At 35.7% G+C, this 22481-nt stretch overlaps 1 protein-coding gene and 1 non-coding gene across 2 annotated transcripts in view; both read right to left on the bottom strand.

Annotated features, from left to right (window-relative positions):
• Positions 1 to 22279, bottom strand: part of SNX5 (sorting nexin 5) — a 44408-nt gene extending 22129 nt beyond the window's left edge. The window contains exon 1 of the mRNA XM_003758152.4: positions 22149 to 22279. Coding sequence (XP_003758200.1) covers positions 22149 to 22196 — 48 coding nt within the window. The 5' untranslated portion in view covers positions 22197 to 22279. The remainder of the gene's footprint in view (positions 1 to 22148) is intronic.
• LOC111718648 lies at positions 11087 to 11331 on the bottom strand. The gene has a single exon (XR_002769177.2). It is a non-coding gene; the product is annotated as a small nucleolar RNA SNORD17 (small nucleolar RNA).
• Positions 22280 to 22481: the final 202 nt, after the last annotated feature.

Raw genomic sequence — 22481 nt, 5'->3', positions numbered from 1 at the left:
CAGGACAAAAAGAGAGGACTTAAACAACACATGAACAAAGCAGAGAGAGAGAAAAAAGGCAGTCTTTACAAGACTTCAGAGGATACAGGTTACAGACAAAAACCACATTAAAAAACAATACAGTAGCAGGTCATGTCACACTATTTCTCCATTTTGTTACCTGTTGTGCTTCAGTTCACATTAGAAAAACAAAAACTCTAAATCAGAAAGCAATCTATGTATCTCCATCATCTTGAGTTTACTGGTCACAATGTTTGGATATCATGCAGCATAAAGTAAAAGTCTGTCTGAAACAACCTAGAACCTAAAGGAAAAATACGAATAATGGTGGAATGACAAGCCATCTTATGACATGAAGTATTTCCTAAGTTAAATTTTGAAAGGCTATACACATTATTTTTAAAACTGAAAACCCAGATGCTAAAATTCTTTCAATTTCTACTCCAGAAATTCTCTCTCCTACTTTAAATGCTTTGTGATATTTGTCTTTTCGATTAGAAGGGAAGCAATAAACTGGGAAAATATTTTTACAGTCAAAGGTTCTGATAAAGGCCTCATTTCCAAAATATATAGAGAATTAACTCTAATTTATAAAAAATCAAGCCATTCTCCAATTGAAAAATGGTCAAAGGATATGAACAGACAATTCTCAGATGAAGAAATTGAAACTATTTCTAGTCATATGAAAAGATGCTCCAAGTCATTATTAATCAGAGAAATGCAAATTAAGACAACTCTAAGATACCACTACACACCTGTCAGATTGGCTAAGATGACAGGAAAAAATAATGATGATTGTTGGAGGGGATGCGGAAACTGGGACATTGATGCATTGTTGGTGGAGTTGTGAACGAATCCAACCATTTTGGAGAGTAGTTTGGAACTATGCTCAAAAAGTTATCAAACTGTGCATACCCTTTGATCCAGCAGTGTTACTACTGGGATTATATCCCAAAGAGATTATAAAGAAGGGAAAGGGACCTGTATGTGCACGAATGTTTGTGGCAGCCCTTTTTGTAGTGGCTAGAAACTGGAAACTGAATGGATGTCCATCAGTTGGAGAATGGCTGAATAAATTGTGGTATATGAAAATTATGGAATATTACTGTTCTGTAAGAAATGACCAACAGGATGATTTCAGAAAGGCCTGGAGAGACTTACACGAACTGATGCTGAGTGAAATGAGCAGGACCAGGAGATCATTATATACTTCAACAACAATACTAGATGATGACCAGTTCTGATGGATCAGGCCATCCTCAGCAACGAGATCAACCAAATCATTTCTAATGGAGCAGTAATGAACTGAACTAGCTATGCCCAGAAAAAGAACTCTGGGAGATGACTAAAAACCATTACATTGGAATTCCCAATCCCTATATTTATGCACACATGCATTTTTGATTTCCTTCACAAGCTAATTGTACAATAATTCAGAGTCTGATTCTTTTTGTACAGCAAAATAATGTTTTGGTCATGTATACTTATTGTGTATCTAAGTTATATTTTAAATATATTTAACATCTACTGGTCATCCTGCCATTTAGGGGAGGGGGTGGGGGTGGGGGGGTAAGAGGTGAAAAATTGGAACAAGAGGTTTGGCAATTGTTAATGCTGTAAAGTTACCCATGTATATATCCTGTAAATAAAAAGCTATTAAATAAAAAAAAAACAAAAAAACAAAAAAAAAAGATATTTGTCTTTTCACTAAGTCAATTTAGCCTTGCCAAAGTAGAACATAGAATACATGATATATAAAATAAGAGTTAAGTCTAGGTATGGAATGCAAACCAATTAAGTTAAGTAGATACTTAGAAAAGGAATCTTTTTTTGAAAAAGGGAAAGCAAGGATAGGACTGAGTCAACTTTGGGGGAATTCTAGAGAATTGTAACTACAGGGAACAAATACTCTGGGTGTCATACCGATTAGAATGATCAGAATCAGAAGAAATAACGTGACTCCCCAGTTGCATGGATACAGGGGTACTGGAGGAACCCGAGTAACTGAAAATAATGGTAGTACTTTACTTCTCCCTCTCCCTCTTATACTCATCCCACTCCTCCCTTCACACAGCTCTCCCACCATCACAATGATTTCCTCTTTGCTCTCTCTCTTCAGGCCAGCCTGCAAATATTTCACAATTAATATTCCTAAAAGCAGAGATTCAACCAAATTACTCCCCAACTCAAAAAGTTCCACCTATAAAGATAAAAAATAACTATTTCTGTGTGACTTTTAAAGTTTGTTCCAATCTGGCTCCAGCCACTGCCTTTGCAGACTTACTGCCCAGTAGGCTTACACACTATAATCCATCCTAATTGGCCTCCCTGCTGTTCTGTGTACATGATGTCCCAGCTCCCATCTCTGTGCCACTGTACTGTCTCTGAAACCTACTCCTTCCCTCATCTCTAGCTGGGGAATGCCTAGCTTCCTTCATATCAACTCAAGCATCTTCAGGAAGCCCTTTCTGATCTGCTAGTTGTTATTGTCATCCCCTCCTGGAAATCACCTTGTCTATATTTTAAATTTAGGTTTCTTTGCACCTGTTTCACTTCCCCTAATCCCATAGAGGTTGTTATCTCAGGGCATGAAAGTACGCAGCATTTCATTTTTATCTTTTTATCTTCAGCACTTAATATAGTATTTGGAACATAGCCGACACTTAAGAGCAGCTTACTGAATGAGTGAACTTCATGAAAGCACTTTTATTCTGTTTGTTGTACTTAAAAAAGACAAAGAAAGTATTATCTAATTATGTATTAATTTCTAAAGCAAAGGTAAAGTGGATAGTGTGCCAAGCCTGAAGAGTCAAGAAGACTCCTCTTCCGAGTTCAAATGTGGCCTCAGGCATATATTATTAGCAGTTTGAATCTGCGTAATTTAATCCTATTTGCCTCATTTTCCTCAGCTATGACATGAGATGGAAAAGGAAAAGGTAAATCACTTCAAAATCTCAGCCAAGAAAACCCCAAATAGAGTCACAACAGAGTTAGACGCAATGGAACAACAAAAGGAAAGCTTTTCTGATCATTAAACTCATTATACAAATGGGCAGTAAAAGACCAAGTGCCAGAAATTCCCTACAACTGCTTCTATGCACATGTGCACAAATATATAAATAAAAAAGAGAGAAGCTATAGAAGCCTAAAGACTTCCAAACTCTTGGTCAAAACAACAGGGAATGCCTCCCTATTACAGGGATATGTGGACTATAGGCATTGGGAAAGGCTCTGTATTTGCTGCCCAATGATTCCAGAGATCATGCCAGTTCCATCCAGCCCCAGAGGGCAGAACTAAGAATAGGCGGAAATTGCAGAGGCAAATTTTGGCTCAAAAGGAAGAGGAACTTCCTATCAATTACAGCTGTCCAAAAGTGGAATGAGCTACCTCAGCAAAGAGTGATCATCTCATTCCTGGACACTCTCAAGGGGGCCACCTGCTGAATATGATCATAGAGAGGACGGCTTGGGTTGAATTCTATGGTCTAAGGTCCTTTCTAATTTAGATCCAATATTCTAATTATTCTTCCTTCTCACCTTCATTAATCTACTTTCTAGTTCTGTAGTTTAGTGAGAAAAAAATTAAAACATGAAAACCAAGTGAGATATTTAATTAAGTGATTCTGTGAGAAATCCTAGAAAGCAAGAACAAGAAAGCATCTAACAAGTTTCTGGCAAGGAATTTTGAAGTTTTCTTAAGCTTATCTAGTTACCTCTCACAAAAAGTATCTTTTTCAGGTCTAATTTCTTTAATCAGTATTTGCTTCAATACACTTTTAAACAAAAGCTTCAACAAACAGCTGCAATATTAGAATAGCCTGGGATGAGTCTCTTTTGGATCTCTTCATTTCAGGGTGGATTCTAGTTTATTCCTAGCTGTTTGTCAGTTTGGTCATGAATTCTACTGCTGTCATATGACTCTTTGTCCGTCATATGGTCACCTGATGTCAGATGATAGTAACTTCCTATAAATGAAGATAATGCTAAAAAGGTCAGAGATCTGCTCATCTGTCACAGCTGAATCTAGCTTAGGCATCCTTCTAATAACACTTCCTTCCTCTTTAAGAGAAGTGACCATTTGTGGAAGAAGTGCATTAATCAAAAAGATCCAAGTCAGCACAAATAGACACTGAATGTTCAAGTTTCAAAATAATATGCACCACAAAACTTCTTATTTCAGTATAGAGGTCTAGGGGATCTATGTTTTCCAAAAACTTCAAATATGCTTGTTGGAAGTGAATGCTACAAAAGTAATGACTAAGCGTGGTCCCAAAGAAGAACTATTAGATACTGCCCTATTGCTGCTTTGCAAAGGCCAGGAATCGTGGGTGTGGCACCCTGCTTATTGCATCATCCTTTTTTGATGATCTGGTTGGTAATAATCTTTTTTATAAAGGATAGTTTACTGGAAAGAGACAACAGGAAGCATACAGTGAGAATTGCAGGTGATGTATAAAACAGAGTATGTCATCAGAAATTTAAAGCACTTTTGAATTGGATTATTCACATACTCAAGCCTCCTACATTACACCTGGCAAGAACAGTGATATTAGGCCCCCTGCCTATTAGTATATGTATGCTTAATTAGGCTTAAAAAATTATCACTAAACTATCAAGCTACATTTCAGAGTGAGGCAGGCAAGTTTGGTCAACATGCAAGACATTGTAAACCTCCAGGGAAGTCGCAGAAGTACTACTTATAACTGTCTTAATAATACAAACTTAAGAAGATTGGGAATACCAAAAGTCCAGTACAAGGCAGTAAGGCAAGTCAGTTTTATAGAGGAAATAATCACAAAATGAAAAAGTCCAGGAAGCTGAAGCGGGGAACTCCTGCTGGGGTCCTGAAGCTTGATCACCCCTTTCCCTACACCAATAAAATCTGGTAGATTTGCATAAATTTTTTTAACCTGCTCAAGAAATTGAAAAAAGAAAAAGTTCTATATCTGGGACTAAAGCAGATTCTTGCAAGGTGAAAAGTCTCAGAGAATAGGAGACTAATTTATATTCAAGCTCCCTGGTTGGAAGGAAAAAACAGGGCTTTTAAAAATTGTGATTCTCAAGACTAGATCAGGTGACAAAACCTTCCTACAGAATTCTCCCTTTATCTGGGTAAGAAGGCTATTGTGGTCATTACAGGCTCACTTGCACAACTTTACCAATGCTGCCAATGCTTCAAAGGGCAAAAGCAGACCTTGCTATACAACAAACATCCAAATATCCCTAAATCTTCAATTATCTTCTCCAGGATCTCAGAAGAGGCCTGCACCTCCACCAACATTTGGACAAAACGTTGTGATAATGGAAGTTGTAGGCAAAGTTCAAGGCCTAGGGCAGCTAGGCACCCAGCCTGGAGGTCAGAAAACCCAAGTTAAAATCTGGCCTCAGACACTTACTGGCTTGTACTGGACTTTTGGTATTCCCATCGTTCTTAAGTTTGTATTATTAAGACAGTTATACATACAGTTTCAATTGATCAATGATGGACAGAAGCAACTACACCCAAAGAAAGAACACTGGGAAATGAATGTAAACTGTTTGCATTATTTTTTACCTTCTGAATCCAATTCTCCCTGAGCAACAAGAGAACTGTTTGGTTCTGCACACATATAGTGTATCTAGGATATACTGTGACATATTCAACATAGATAGGACTGCTTGCCTAGGGGAGGAGGTGGAGGGAGAGGGGGGAAAAATCAGAACAGAAGTGGGTGCAAGGGATAATGTTGTAAAAAAATTACCCTGGCATGGGTTCTGTCAATAAAAAGTTATTATAATAAAAAAATAAATAAATAAAAATTAAAAATTAAAAAAAAAAAAAAAGAAAAGAAAAGACAGTTATACGTAGTACTTTTGCGACTTCCCTGGAGGTTTACAATGTCTTGCATGTTGACCAAACTTGCCTGCCTCACTCTGGAAATATAGCTTGATAGTTTAGTGATAATTTTTTAAGCCTAATTAAGCATACATGTACTAATAGGCAGGGGGCCTAATATCACCATTCTTGCCAGGTGTAATGTAGGAGGCTTGAGTATGTGAATAATCCAATTCAAAAGTGCTTTATTCATATTTTAAAGATAAATTTCTGATGACATACTGTTTATCCCACTTAACCTGTTTGCCTCAGTTTCCTCATTTGTAAAAACCACTCCAGTATTTTTGCCAAGGAAACCCCAAATGTTATAAAAAACTAGAATGAATCAACACAAAATTCAAGTTCACACCTTGTATACTACCTGTGTGATGTTACTTACTCATTTAATCACTCTGACCACCGTTTCCCCATCTGTAAAAATAAGGCAGTTTGCCTAGACAACCTCAAGGTTTCTTTTAATTTCAACTTTTTTAGAATTTTGGGATGTTCTCTTACTCTCATAAACTTAGGCTTAATTCTTTTCAATGAGCTTACTTATACCCTTTACCAGAGTTAGATTATATTGTTTAAAAACACAAAATAAAGGTTGAACAATTTCACTCTTCAGTCATCTCTTAAACCATCTACATCAAGTAATAAATCAACAACAACTTCACATTTATGTAACACTTTTTGTTTACAAGTGATTTTCTCACAACTCTTGATCAGGTAAGTAATGTAAATATTATAACCTGCCCCAACCCCCCACTTTATAGATGGGGAGACAATCTATAGCCATATAGCAAATTTAATAAAGCAGGAAATTTTGGATCCAAGTTTAAGTTTCTCAGCCTTAGAATCCCAATGAAAGTTCTCAATTGTAAGTGATGCCCGAGACTAACTACTCATTCAAGCCACACCCTCTCCACCAGCATTTCTCAAAGGAAATTTCTTTGTAAGTGGAACTGAAATCTGCCTCTATGCAATTCCTAGCCCTAGTTCCTTGCTTAGCTTTAGAAGCCAAGAAGAAGTCTAATAATTTTTCCATATGATGGCTCTATAACTACTTGAAGTAGTTATAACTAGGTCTGTCATCAATTCTCCTTTTCCAAGTTATCTCTAGCCACTTCAATCCATCTTCATGTTACGTACTAAAGGTCTTCCTGTCCCATCCTTTTCTTGAGAGGTATTCCTAAAATATGGTATCCAGAATTGTACATGCACAATCTTCCAAATGGGAAACAAGTATTTCTTCACTCCAGAAAATGTTCCTTTAAAATAATATTTTGCTCTAATCTTGCAAGAGCAAGAACAAAACCAGGATGACAAAAATGTTTTTGCTGAATACGGCACTAATTCTGGATACCTATTATCACCCTTTTCATTATCTCTTTTTGGTTATATTTGCTTGATTCTATCTTGGGGGGAAAAATCTGAACTCATAACAATTACAAGTCATACACAACAGCATGATACTTCAATTTACAGCCAATAGAACTCAACCAAAAACAGAATGGCTAATAATTTAATTGCCATAATGATAATGTTATCCTTTAAAAGGTAAAAATATCCAAAAGGGAAAAAGCTAAACAATGAGGAACTAGATATTTTTTTGGGGGGGGAGGGGGGGAAGGGGAGGAGTGGAGGGTGGAAGTGACCATGGAATCTTATAGGAAAATTACACATGAATCCTACATGGCCTAAAATCCTAAAGGTTAGGACCAAGAGAAATGAGAAGACATTAAATGAAACTCTGAATACATTAAAAATATTTATTAAAAATAATTAGGATGAGGAAAAAAGGAAAATTGCCTAAGAGACTAATGTGGATGCACAGAGAAATCAAGTTTTAAATTTTAAAATTAAATTTTAAAAAGTTGAAAGAATAGGTAACAAAAAATAAACACAAAATGTAGCAGAGGGCTTTTAAATAGCATCTGACACACCAAAGCACAAAATAAAGAAAACGTAAGGACAGCAAAAAGGAGGTTTTTAGGGGAAAAATGAATTAAGCAAAAGGAGAATCACAAAAAAGCATTTAGAGCACTGTTCACTGCAACTGGGATGTTAAAGAGTCAAAGGGAGCTTTTTTTTTCTGTCAAGGAAAGTAACCTTTAAATTAGAAAAGACAGAATTAAAATTGCTTAAAAAACTTTTGATACCCAAGATAAGTAAAGAGATGGTAAAGATATGCCTATCTACCTTTCATGAGATCATATTATTTACTTTGAACATAAATAACCAAAGTAAATCCAAAAAAAACAACATGACTGCTAGGATACACTCATTAATCTTTGGATAAAAAAAATCATGGAGAAAAGAAGTGGCCAAAAGACTGAAAAAAGCAAAAAGAAGATTGAACTTTTTTTTTTTTTTTTTAAAAGAGAAGATCAAGAGCAGAGTTGACTATTGCTCTCCAACAGCTGCCTCATTAACTGAAAGAGGGTCCTTACCTGGATCAGCCATTTTGTCAGTTTTCTGGGCTCTACTACAATCCTGTGAAATCAAGTTTCATACTAAATTCTCCATTTCCCAACTCCCTGGTATTTTCATTATGTAACCCATGTCTGGAATGCTCTCCCTCTTTGACTCCATTTCCTGGCTTCCCTAAAGTCTCAGCTTAAATCACACCTTCTGCAAGAAATCTTTCTTGGTTCTTCCAATTTACCATGTTTACAATGTCTGTACATAATTCTAGGGTGATTTTGCCCATTAAACTGTGGACTCCTTGAGAGCAAGAACTGTTTGTATTTTACCTTTCCCTGTATTCTCAGAAATTAGCACATAGTAGGTAATTATTTAACAAATACTTGTTGATCTGACTCTACGAACTATAGGCTAGTGAAATTGGCTTTCATTCTTGCTCTCATATTAAAATAGCTTATTCAATGTTTTTTAGTTTTGGAAACTGCTAGAGTAGTTCAGTAGATTCACAGCTGGGAAATCTTCAATTCTAGTTTGGGGGACATAAACTGACATGTCATATATACAATTCCAAATCATAGAAGACGGATTCATATTGGTAGAACAGACATATATGTCAGCACCCCACTACCCAGAAAAAATGCCAATGGTTCTCTTACAGCACTTCCAATTACAAAAATGTTATTACTCTGTAAAAACATAATCTGCAAATACTGTATCTCCCTAGCAAGAGAGGAAGATAAAAGGAGAAAAAAGGGCTATGAAAATCAGACTTGATTATCACCTTTTAAGATATGAGAGCAAAAAAGTTAAGAGATTAGCAAATAACCGATTTCATATGATGCTACAAAGCAATTATTAAAACTAGTTAGTACTAACTAAAAAGTTAAGCAGTGGAAGTGATTAGAGCTCCAATAAACCTAAAGACCTCAACTACTGAAGTAAGAACTCATAACTCAATCAAAACCTCTGGGATAACTATCAAAGAAAACAAGCTGGCAGAAATTAGGTACAGACCAACATCTCGCACTATATATTAACACGCTCCCAAATGGATATATTATATACAAGGTCACATCCCAAAGTAGAGAAATAAAGAAGGAATTATCTTTTGCAAGAGTTCATGACCAAATAGGAGAGAAAGGATCAGAAGAAAAACGTATGTAAACTTTTATAGTTTACATAAAATTTAAAAATGTTTTCAGGGGGGAAAAAATGCAGCCAAAATTAAAAAGGAAACAGTTAATTTAACATCTTTGCAAAAAAAAATTTCTAATTAAGTTCTCATCTTTAGGATGTAATAGGATATTGATTCAAATTTAAAAGAACAAGAATTATTTATTGTCTAATACATGAATGATCAAAAGGATAGGAAAAAATTCAAGTTACCAATGACCATAAAGCTACAAAATTACTAAAAACAGAATGGCAAATTAAAGCAACTATTAAGTTCCACCTCACACCCATTAATATGGCAAAGACGATTTCTTTAAAAAGAGCAAACAATAATGCTCTATTGATGCAGCTGTGAAATGATACAGAAATTCTGGAAAGTAATTAATGTGGCACTATGTCTCAAAAGTCACTAAACTGTGCATTCCCTTTGACTTGGTGATAACCTTCTACTACTAAACCTATCCTTCAAAGAAAAAGGGAAAAAAAAACCATCCGTACAAAAATACTTACAGCATCAGTATCTCTTTCTAGAACTGAAAACAAATGAGAAATGGCTTAAGAAAGACATTCATGAAATGGTATAATTTTATTGGGCTATACAAATGATAAAAGGGATAGTTTCAGACAAATTTGAGAAAACTTCTAACATTTATTTGTACAAAAAAGGTTAGCACAGAAATTAAATGAAATTTCCTTGTCCTTTACAGAGCCTTCAATCCAAGTTCTACTTCTGATAAATGTAAGCTAGCTGTGTCACCACTAAACTTTTAAATGATTATTATGTGCCAGGCTCTGTGCTAAGCAGTGAGTATGCAAAGAAAGCCAAGGAACTCCCATCTTATTTGGCAAGATAACATACAAAAAATTGTAACGTATAAGGTATATACATACAATATAAATAATCTTGGAGGAAGGCTAAAAATACTGTGTGCCTCAGTTCTTTAAGACTAAACTACAGATAAAAAGGATGGAAGAAAGTCCCTACATTTCCCTATTTCTGTTTTTCACTATCAAAACAAAAAATATGTGCAATAAGTGATTTCCTAAACAATTATATACCTGAATTCTTAGAAAACCAGACAAAATAGATAATTCTGCTAAAATCTAAATCTGCATTTTACAATGTTACTATTAAATTTAATTTCAGTTTTTCAAAAATTGATACCCAAATTGAACAGCTGTACTAAAATATTCTACAAACCAACAAAAATGATGACTTATTTCCCCTTTTACTGGCCCCTCTACAACCAGTAAGTTAAAAATCAACTAGATTTATAGCAGTTGTGCAATTTTATTGTAAACTTACTAAAGCATAACAAGCAACTTTACAGCAATATTTCCAGGAACCACTGCCTAAGATGTATCAGTAAGTTAGCAGAGATGGCGCTAGAATTCAGGTCACATTCCCTCTCCACTAATTCATCTTAGTCTCTAAACATTTCTTTCCATTAATCGACAAGAGTTTATTAAGAACATACCATATCTAAACATTAAAAAGTCCCTTCTCTCATTTTAACTGTATCTTAATGAGCCAGTGGTATCCAAAGGTATAACAAAGGCCTGATGTGAGTGTTCATAATCCATAGCTCAGCAGATAAGTCAGTATCAAAGAAATAGGCTAGGCTGCAACATGTGATCAGACACCAGTCATTCGTCTTGGCAAGATGGAACCTTAAATAGAAAAGGTTCCACCTCTGCTGACACCATCCCTTCCTACCAGTATGGCCACCAAACACCCCTGCCAGGTACAGTAGAACACTGCAAGCCTGGAGGGCATCTGGAGGTCACATAACCCAGTTCCCAGAACAGGAACTGAGAGCAGCAGGAAGGGTAGAGCAGCACACTCAGAGAATGGATAAACTTCATCATCATTTCACATATGCTGCAAGCCAAGGACACAGCTCCAAGTGTGGAAACAAAAAATAAACATTGTCTTAGTCTACCTCAAAGGAATGTAATCAGCTTTAAAAACTACTTCACCTACACAGACTGACCTGACATCTGAAGTACACAGGTTTAAATTCTTTCCCAGTATGATACAGGATCACAAATCTAGATCTGGAAGGAATCCTAAGAGTTCCCTAGTCCAACGCACTCATTTTACTATAAGGAAGCAAATGCCCCAGAGGGTTTCAGTGACTTACCTTAGGTTATAAAGATAATAAATAGCATAGTTCAAATTTGAACTCAAGTCTTCCAATTCCCAATACAGTACTCGTCCTTATTCTCCCTGTCTATAACAGACACAATTCAAATGGAAGTGATTCCTCCCTGGCCTGGTAGTGGTAGACAATCCAGGTTTCACAGGCATACAACAATGAGGTCAGCACAACAGCTCTGTAGCCTTTCAGTTTCGTAGTCAGACTAATCTCTCTCTTTTCCCACACTTTCTTTCTGAGCCTCCAAGCACCGAGCTAGCTCTGACAATGCATGTGTCAATTTCATTATCAATTTGGACATCTCTGGGTAACAGAATTTATCCACTGACTCATTTGAATTGTTTTAGGAAAATTCTGACGATCACCCAGCAGGATAAAATATCAGATCCCAAGGTCCTTTTTTTTTAACTAAATTGCCAAGCATTCCAACTCTTACTGCAGAGGGCGCAACTCTGTTGGGCTGGTCAACAATTGTTCAAATGTCAAATACATGCTTGCCAAAACGATTATTTTAGGGATAAATCACACAGGGCAAACGCTCACAAGGTGGTCAAAAAAAAAGTCATAGAAGGATACTCTTAAAGTCTCTCTTAAAAACTTTAGAATCGATTGTTTTACACGAAAAACTGGCACAGGATTGCCCAACACGGTGTGCCCTCATCAGAGAAGGTGCTGTGCTCTATGAGCAAAGCAAAATTGAATTAGCTCAAAAGAAACATGAGATGCACAAAGATAGAGAAGTTACTGCAAATGTTCATAGGGATTATTTGTATCTTGCTTGTGGCAGCGCATTCCAAACTTACATTGATCTGTTCAACGACAGTAAGACTCTAACATAGTGTGATGTCATTCCAGAAGGAAAGACAACCAACCAACCGGTGCAATACTGGCCCTGGATCCAAAGACCAACACTCAAAAACTGTCTCCAATGGCTACTAGCCAAATGACCACGGCCATTTCAGGAGGTTTGAGATGCTCCTGTAAATAAACATGTAAATAATTACCTCTTCAGGTTGTGTCCAATTCAAAGTTAAGGACATAATTTGTACAAGATGCATCATCTCTATCCTCAAGAAGCTAGCATCCAGGAAAGCTTAAGAGTTGGGTTTCCAATTACCAATATCCAAAGGAACTTTGGACAACTTCCTTGATTTCTAAAGCCTCTTCTAGTTCAATAATGCTAAGGTTGTCATGTTAGCCACAAAAATGAGCAAAAGGAGCAATCGGGAATAGGCAAGTAGTTCCTTCAAAATTAGGTCTCTACCCACTAAGGCTTCATTTAGAATCAGTGCAGTCACGAATAACAAAAAATTCACTGGTGACGTTCATTAAAACAAATCAACTATCCAAGTGAAATAGTGAAGCCTCCAAGATGACATTCCATATTCAATAGTTCTGTCTCTTCCTTCTTAAGACAGCAAGTTTCACTATTTTCCTAGAGTAACATTTAGGGTGTGTCTCAGCAGTAACTCAATTATAGGTTTGAGGCAGTTGAGGGAAGCCTAGGAAGAACATCAGGGGGATGGGCTTGGAAGATGTCCCCTAAGGTTCCTCCCAGCTCTAAAACTAAGATCCAGCATGAACTTCATTTTGCATGGGTTACAAATTTCAAAACTGATCAGGAAAGAAGGAAGAATCATGAATAATTGGAGAATCTAAACTGGAAGGCATTTTACTAGTTCTATAATCCACACTGAAAATTTGATTTTCCATAAATACAGGTCTGACTAAGTCATTTCCCTAATTCAATAAATGCCCAGTGGTTCTGTATGGTCACTAGTATGTCAAATATAACTTTTTTTTTTTTTTTAAAGCTTTAGTTTGTTTAGTTTTTAAAGCCCTTCATGAAAACTGGCCAGAACCTGATCATCTTTAATAGAAGTTAACTCCCTTCCCCATTCTTCAAATTCAGCCAAACTGATCTCCCTTTCTGGTTTTCAATACCTCTGGGGTCTCACAACTAGAAAGTTAGCTCCTTAGAAGAGGATTGTTTCATTTACAGTATTTATAGTACAATGTTTAGCCCATAACAATAAATGTCGGTTGATAATTATCCTTTAAAAAGAACATTTCCCTTGAAACATCATTGATGAAAGCTCTAAACTTCCTTCAGAATTAACAAAAGGAATTCTAAGAGAAAGTTAGTTCTTACAATAAAAAAATGCTAATTAATTTCCTTTCACAGCAGGTACTACTAAGTCAAGCTTAGAAGTTAAAAAAAAACTAATCACCTTCCACACAAAGCCCTTCCAAATGTTTAAAAAGTTAATAATCCATAGCCCATCAATCCCTCAAGTCTTCTCTAGCTCCTTACTGCTTATGGCATTAGATTCCATCTCTCTTACTGCCTCCCCTTCACATTTAACTGAATCAAATCATGTTACATTAAAAAAATTTCAATTCAGAAATTTATTCTGGGGGGGAAAAAAAAGAAAGAAAAGGTCTTGCTTATGAATCTGGTTTTTTAAAAATGGTATAATAAAGTTCAGATAATTATAAAATTACTGCATCTAATGATAGTCAAGTAATCCTATATCAAAAAGGATTCAATTAATCTTAAACTTAAGATTTTCTGAGCTGCTTTCCTTCTTGTTGCAAAAGCAATGGGTTTGTTCATTTCTAGTTAAATTCCAACTATGAAAAGAATTCTTGCATTTTACCCAAAAAACAATAGAGATAGTTTTGAAGTGTTTTAGATCTAACCTTACAGTCGGATCTAAATGTTTTCCCCTTCATTTTCATCTTTAACCTCCATTTAATTTTATGTAGATCACTGGCTCAGCATTAACAACCATCTTAAAATGAAAAAATGTTAGACGTATTTTTTGTCACATAGAAAAGCTGAACTTTTCTTAGCCAAATTATAGGCTAGACAAAAACAAACAAAAAACCCACTTCATTCATCATCACAAAATTAATGATGTTTTTGCTTCTCCAAGTGTTCAACCTTTACAATTTAATGATTCAACCAAAACTTTTAAGTCCATACGGAACTTGTGAGATGAATTCATGCCCATCATTTCAAATCTCTATTGTCCCATAGGAGTACATTAATTATAGGCTAGAGAATTAAATGTAATGTGAGAAAAACCAACGAAAGATGAAATATTGCTATACTCTTATTATCTTTTGAGAACCTGCTGGACAAAAAAAATTACTATTGCTAGTCCAGAGGTCTGACTTTGTTGGAAAAGGCTCTTCTTTGGCAGTATAGTCAAGTCTACTGATTCCTCGGTATCATGACTAAAAAGCATAAAATGAAATGGAGATGATTATAAAGGAAACTAATTACACTGAAAAACATTTAAATAACAATCTGTTAAAAGTCAGATGCCAAGTTAAAATCCTCTGCTAATAGTCTGACTTCTACAAAAGTTTGTATTAGAAATTTGAGAAACTTAGGCAAAACAACAATGTCCTTTTAACATATCTTTGTCCATAGTTTCATAAATAAACTGATATTTTAAACTGTATTTGATAAATCATTTAATATGTAATTTTTAAAAAGTAACTTTGGACTGCCAATCTATAAACTTTTTTTTAAAGGTAAAATAGAAAACTCAGAAATAATAATATACAAAGGGTGATGATGTATGATGCAACAAGATAATTTAAAATCCAAGAGCATGGATTTTAAAATACCAACTTTGTTATTATTATCTGAAAGTGACCTTAGGGTTTCATCATCTGGAAAGTGAAGAGGCTCAATATCATTTAACAAGCATCTACTTTTGTATGCACTGAACCTAGCACATAGTAGGTACTTAAATTCTTGACAGATTACAGCACTGAATATACAAAGAAAAACCAAAAGCCAACTCTTATCCTTAAAGAATATACTATGGTAAGAAACTAGAAATTTAGAAGGCAAAAATAGAGGGAGAACATTCCAGGAAGAAAGAATCTGAGAAAGAGAGAGAGAGAATGTCAAAAAGTCTAAAGATCAGAAAAACAGATTAGTTGGGCTAGAATGAAACAATACTAGAAAAAGCAGGCTACAGCCAGACTGCAAAAGGCTTCAAATGGTACCCAGTTGAGGAATCTTCATTTTATCCCAAAGACAATAAGGAATTGAAGGTTCTAGGGCAGGAAAGTCATATTCTCAGACCTATATGTTTGCTTTAGGAAAATGATTTTGGCAGTTGTGTGAATGACAGATTAGAAAGATGAAATCAAGGAAACTAAAAATGAACTTCAATAGTTCAAATAGGAAGTTGCAATAGAGCGGTAGTGTCAAACCAATTTGGTCATGAACACAGGGTTTAAAATAAATGATACAACACATAAATGCTGATCTGGGGAAGAAGGAATTGAAGATATGGAGTAACAAAGATATTGGATAAAACACAAGAGAAAACGGGAAAATGCTCTATTTTTAGTAAGAAGAAAATTGCTTACCAGAATCCTCATGGAACCTTTGTTCAAACAGACGAAATGCAATTGAGGAAAACATATAAAGGAACATTAATAGCATCTAGATCATATGATCATAATGTCCAAGATTTTAACTGCCTACATCTGACAATCATTTGGTTAAAAAACTGTGAAAACAGGTACAAATTTAAGTATTCACCAGCTGAATTAAGATATTGATTGGGTATTAAAGGCCCTAGATCTTCCCATCAAACATTCCAATGTGGGAGGTGCTAGTCCAAACTTTCACAGAAGAGAGGATTAGAATTGATCTGCTAAAGTTGTTTTGGGAGAATAATGGAGAAAAAGGATTGTCATGGCTAGGCTCCATCTCAATTTGTTTTGATTCTTTCCCTCCTACTCCTATGTATCCTTAAAAATAGCAGTTTTCCCATTCATTCTAAGGAATATGCATCTTTTAAATTGTTTAAATATATGCTGGAATCTATAAACACTAGTGTCTAGGGGGATATGAAGGAATAAAATACCATGAATATAAAGAAAAGATCAAAGAAATTTGCAAGCAAAAAAAAAGTGAAAAAATGCTGCATATAATATTTTTAGAGGGAAAAATTGTTCTCACCCATTCAGTATCATTTTTATTCTTCTTCTCGCTACAACACTAGATGTTCAGAAAAAGTTAACATTTATCCCAGAGCCCTACTAAAAAATCTCTCTCTTGAAAAAAAAATAATAAGTCTTTTATTAGGTTAGATTTTGAATTTTGTTCCAACGTGGCTCTGAAGACTCTTTTTCTTCTTCTTACACTTTTCCTTTCATAGTTTCTTTGACTTTTCTTCTATGGGGAGGAGTGAGGTGGAAAACCGGAAAAAAGATTAACAGGACAAGATCAAAGCACATTTGACCATTTGCCATTAGTCTTAAATACAGATTATAGAGCTACAAAGATGATCCCAATAGCCTAAGGAATCCCTCAAAACATCATCCAGAAGAGGCAGTCTGACAATATAGAAGAACCTGCTCCCGACTACTTCAAATCCCTTGTTTCCTGAAAAAATATGGTTAATAAAAAATGGTTAATAAGCAAAACCTAAGAGAACTCGGGAGAGCAACGAAGAGGAACCAATTAAATGTAATAAACAAGCTTATGATTCCAGCAGCACATATTAGTTTTCAGTGAGGTAATTTTATCTATAAGATATTTTTGTGGGACTACCAGTCATTTTATTTTCTTGTAATGCTGGCAAAAATTTTTTAAGACTAAATATAAATTAATGTGTTTTCCTATTATGGTCATGACTAAGTATAAGGCTCAAATTTTAGTTTTAAATGTGCAGTCTTACAGGAACATAATCCCTTTATAACTATATACTTATATGTATATAAATATTAAAATTATTAATAGCTGATACCTAAATTAATAAAGCTTCCCAAAAAACTATACATATCTCATTTCACCTTCACAACTTTATGAGTAATAATTTAATATGACTATGAGCTGAATCTCACATTTAATTCAAAAGAAAACTGAGGCTAAGGTTAAATGACTTGCTCATGTAATACAACTACTAAGTATCAAAAGTAGGTTTCTGATTATGGTAAATCCAGCACTCTAACTTTTTTGCTGGGGAAAAGTTAAAACACAACACTTAGTCTTTCTATATGCTGTGGAGATCACTTTTTAAGAAAGAGGCAAATGTCTTATCACGCGAACTTTTATCGGTCTCATTGAAAATACAACCTGCAGGGTACATCCAATGACCAAAATAGATTTGGTCCAATCTCATACAACAAATTATTGATCTAAGATCTCAAAGGAAAAGGCAACTTTCTTATTCTTTGCTATAATGATCATATTGTCATCTTAATAATATTTCTAATAATGGTTGAGGCAACTATAACAGGAAAGCAAAAAATTAAAATGCTAGTTTTAAAAGATTCAAATAGAAAGCCCAATGTTCCCTAAGCAATCCAATTGTTAACAATTATATAGTAAATACAAAGAGCAACCAAAGTTGCTACAATTATCTTTTCATCCAATCTCTAAAACCATTTGCATGGCAAAAACAGTGTTTCACGTCCTAAAGGCCAGTTATCTTCCCTACAAAGTTGGTCAGGAGGATCAGAAAAATTGGGAGAACTCTTTGAACACTTGGAGGGAGGAAGGGGAAAAGAGGAATAAGATAAACAGGAAATAGAAAACCGAGGAATGTAGCAATGTCAGCTGAACTCTCCCCTCCCACTCCTTTGCAAAAAACAAGACAAAGTTGAAAAGTTGGCTTTCTTAAGAGATATTAGTGATCTTAAGTAAATTAGAAAACATCCCCTTATTAGAATTAAGATTTCCAGATGCTAGTCTCAAGAGAATAGTAAGTAAAATAAACTGAGAAGGGGAAAAAAGAAAATTACAGAAAAACAAGTTGATGACAACATCCATCCTTAAATACTTATATGGCTAGTTTTCATACAATATCAAAAACAATCATGAAAGAGTACACTTATTAATCCTGACTCTCACATGCCCACAAAAAATACCAGCTTATTAACACCTATTGTCATATACCAGAGAAACTGAGGCAAGACAGATTGGTTTTTAATCTTTTAACGGGAGAGTTTAGGCTAGACAATCAGATGGGACTCATGTCCAAATTATTCCAGCCCCGAGGAAGTAAGGCAGGGACGTACATAGGGTTTTTGCTAACTAGGGTTTGTAAACAGAATATATAACCTGAGTATACAATCATATAGAGGGGAAAAAAGGCAGCTAAGGGGAGCAGGAACACTGGGTGGACAGACAAGCCATAATTCCAGGAAAGGATCGATCATAACTTAATTCTGACAAGATAGGAATTAAGATAAGAAGGTAAAGGACAGGAGACAGTGAGGGCAAGGGCCAATAATCAAACAGAGAGGGATAATGCACCTGGAGTTTATGACACAATGGTATGTAAAGTGGTCAGAGGGTCAAGATTTTTTCCTGACTCAATTCTCCCAATCCTAATCGCAAGGAAGGGGGTGGGATAGCCATAATAATTTTATTCAGGGAATAACATACACACACACAAAATGTACACCAAACTAAAATCTCTGCCACACAAAGTAGCATTTCAATAACTCATATAGGAAACAATGACCATCTTATTGAAATAATCAAGCTCTGTTTCATTTGAGCCAAAAAGTCATGTTAAAAATGCAGGAACCTGACCAATAAGAGCAAATTTGCTTAATAATCCATACAATAAAAGCTTACTATTAATGGGAAAGTCAAAATTTTTTTTAAAGAAAATTTCCATATAATGGGACTTAATTCCAATTCACTTCCAAATACCTGCCAAAGTATTTTTTTTTTTTTGCGTACAGAACTTATGTCAGATTACAACCAAATATTTATTCTTAAAATTCTATGAATCAAAATTGCAGTTATGGAAGGGTAATGAATGGAAAAGATTTAAGATTTCAATAAACAGTAACATGAAGTCATCATAAAGGGCACATGACTGGAAGAAGTGAACATTAAGGTGATCATTAAGCAATGATAGACATCCAACTCTAGTCCCACATTAATATTTTGGATGAATAGTCTCCAGTGAATGGTACTGATATAAATTTAAGGAAAGACATAGTAAAAAAAAATCACAAACTAAGAGGTTCAAGGGAGTGTTTCAATTATAAGCTAGCAGATTTCATATATATAAAATCTTTTTTTTTTTTTGCCTTCTCCATGGTTGTGGGAAATGGAGAGGGGAAAATTGGAACTGAAAATAAAAATTAAAAATAAAATGTTAAAAATTGTAAACTAAAATTCTTGTGCTAGTGGAATTACACACATTCACTTAAAAAAAAAAATCTTTGCGGGGCACCTAGGTGGCATAATGAATAGAACACCAGTCCTGAAATCAGGAAGACCCGAATTCAAATTCGGCCTCAGACATGTATTACTTCCTAGCTGTGTGACCCTAGGCAAGTCACTTAATCCCAATTGCTTCAGGAAAAAACAAAAACAAAAAAACTTTGCTCCAAAATATAAAAGATTTTGTGTATTACAATCCACATATAAACTGTCATGTTTTTGCCTGGTCTAGGAGTAAAAGGATCAGTAAGAGGGGATAACTTGGTTATGGTTTGCTTGCATTTTTGTTTTCCTTCTCAGGTTTTCTTCTTTCTAGATCCAATTTTTCTAGTGCAGAAAGATAATTGTATAAATATGTATACATATATTGGATTTAACATATTTAACATGTATTGGACTATCTGCCATCTAAGGGAGAGGGTGGGGAGGAGCGGAAAATTAGAACAGAAGGTTTTGCAAGGGTCAATGTTGGAAAAATTACCCATAATAAAGCTATAATATATATAAAAAAAAAATTAAATCCCTGTAGAGATCTAAATCATGAGCAAAATCATCCCATAGACTTTCTACTGTGGGAAATTGTGCTGTTTGCCTTGACTGGTGTTCTAGTTGTTGTTATTGTTTTTAAATAAAGCAAATGAAATAAAAAAAGAAAATAAGAGGGCCTAGTTCTTATTCCAAGTCTTTGAGTTAGTTTAAAAATTGGCCAGTTTAAGTTCTTTCATCATTTTCAACATTTGAACAAAAAAAGGGAATTAGTTTACATAATCCTTGACAATGGAAAGTGTAAATTCAACTCAACAAGTACCAGTCACATGCAAAAAAAAAGGAAAAAAAACTGCAATGTATGAAGTATGTAATTTTTCTTAAATTTACTGGACTCCTCTCAATATGAAGGCCAAAGTTCTTCTTGAGAGGAATTAAACTCAAGGACAAAACAAAGTGAACGATGCCAAGTTCAATTTTTGTTTCTAAAAAATTGACAAAACTCTCAACATTTATTCCATAGCCAAAAAAAAAAAAAAGAAAGAAAGAAAAAAGCTAGTGTTTTCATTAACCCAAAAACCCGCCAAAGGCAAAAATTTCAAGAGACAATAATGAATATCTTTCACAGACTTTTTATTATATTTACAATCAAACTCATAGCTCTTATCTTTCCCATCCTCTCTGAAACTATTAACTATACCTCAGAGAAACCATCACAGGGAACTGTTCAGAATATCACAGTACTTAATTCGAAATAAAGTCACTTTAAGAATATAGTTCACCCCGTGATTCTGTTCAGCAAACATTTATTTTGCACTTAAAAGGTGCAAAGTACTTCTTTCATTAGAACTTTTTGTTCTTTTTTGTGCTTTTTGCGCTCTAATGTAGTTTACAATCAACTGGGAAAATACAGCAAGACTTGCACCGTGAAAAGAGTGCAAAACCCGAGTTCAAATTTTACCTAAAAAGAATACTACCACGAAGCTTAGAAAATCACTTAGCCTTTTGCGGGCTATTTCTTCACCTGTAAAATGAAAATCGCCTACCTCACAGGGATTACCAGAAAACATGAGTTGATATAAACATACTGCTCGACAAACCTTAAATAAGTGCTAAATCATTAGTTATTATTCTTCCACCGAGCGCAAACACAACCTTAAAGTGCTCAAATGTTTTTAATTATTATCATCCCCCTGAGAATTCACAACTCACACAACCTTACAGTGTGTGTGTGTGTGTGCGTATATATATACATATGTATGTGTGTATGTATATATGTGTGTGTGTGTATATGTGTATATGTGTTATAGTCAATTCTACTGGGAATAACACAAACACACGGTCCCTCTCACCCCTCCAAAAATTCACCGATAAGCTCTGAAAAGCAGCTTTCAAGAGAAAGACAGGGGACTGGGACTCGGGGGAGGGCGGGGAGAAAGTACAGTGTGTTTAGTTCAATCGGCCCGCCCGCCTGTCAATTACCAGGTGAATGTCAGGAGGAAGAAGGTGTGTAAAAGATAGCATGTCAATTTCGGGAAGCTCAAATTTAGCGTGTCAATTTCAGAGGGCAGGCAATGGAAGAGAAGGGGATGTGGGGAAGACCAAGTGGAAGAAAAGAAAGCCTAGAACCACGAAAGGAGAAGGACGCAGGGACGGGCCAGAGAGGATGGGGAAGTCTGAGCTATTAGAAACGTGGCGGCAGAGAGCAGGAGACAAAAGAATAAAGGGACTTCTAGAGGACTGCCAGCTAGCGACCCAGGAAGGAGGGCGGGTGAAGAAAGTTGGCAATCTGCGAAAGAGGCGGCTACGCCCCACCTATGCTCACCTTGCTGCGGTCGTCCTCCTGCTTCAGCAGCTCGGGAACGGAGGCCATAGCGAACAAAGTGGCGATAGGAAGAGAAGCAGCGACTGCGGCTCCTTTTGCTCCCGCCTCCGCTAAAGTACCTACTCTCCCGTCGGTCCGTGGCTCCGCCCCTGCCTCTCCACGCCGCTGGACTCCTCCACCATCCCAGCAACGCCCTAGCGAACCGCACGTGGCAGTTTACAAGGCCAGGCCTGACTCCGGGCCCGCCGCCTGCCCACCATTTTGGAGCCGGGCAGAAGAACGCGTTCTAAATCTAATCCCTTTCTCACATACCCTGTCTGTCCTGGTCGCTAA

This window comes from Sarcophilus harrisii, chromosome 2 (genome assembly GCF_902635505.1).
Source record: "Sarcophilus harrisii chromosome 2, mSarHar1.11, whole genome shotgun sequence".
Classification (NCBI taxonomy): Eukaryota; Metazoa; Chordata; class Mammalia; order Dasyuromorphia; family Dasyuridae; genus Sarcophilus; species Sarcophilus harrisii.
Note: the sequence above shows the minus strand (reverse complement) of the source record. Positions and strands in the feature narration are given on the sequence as shown.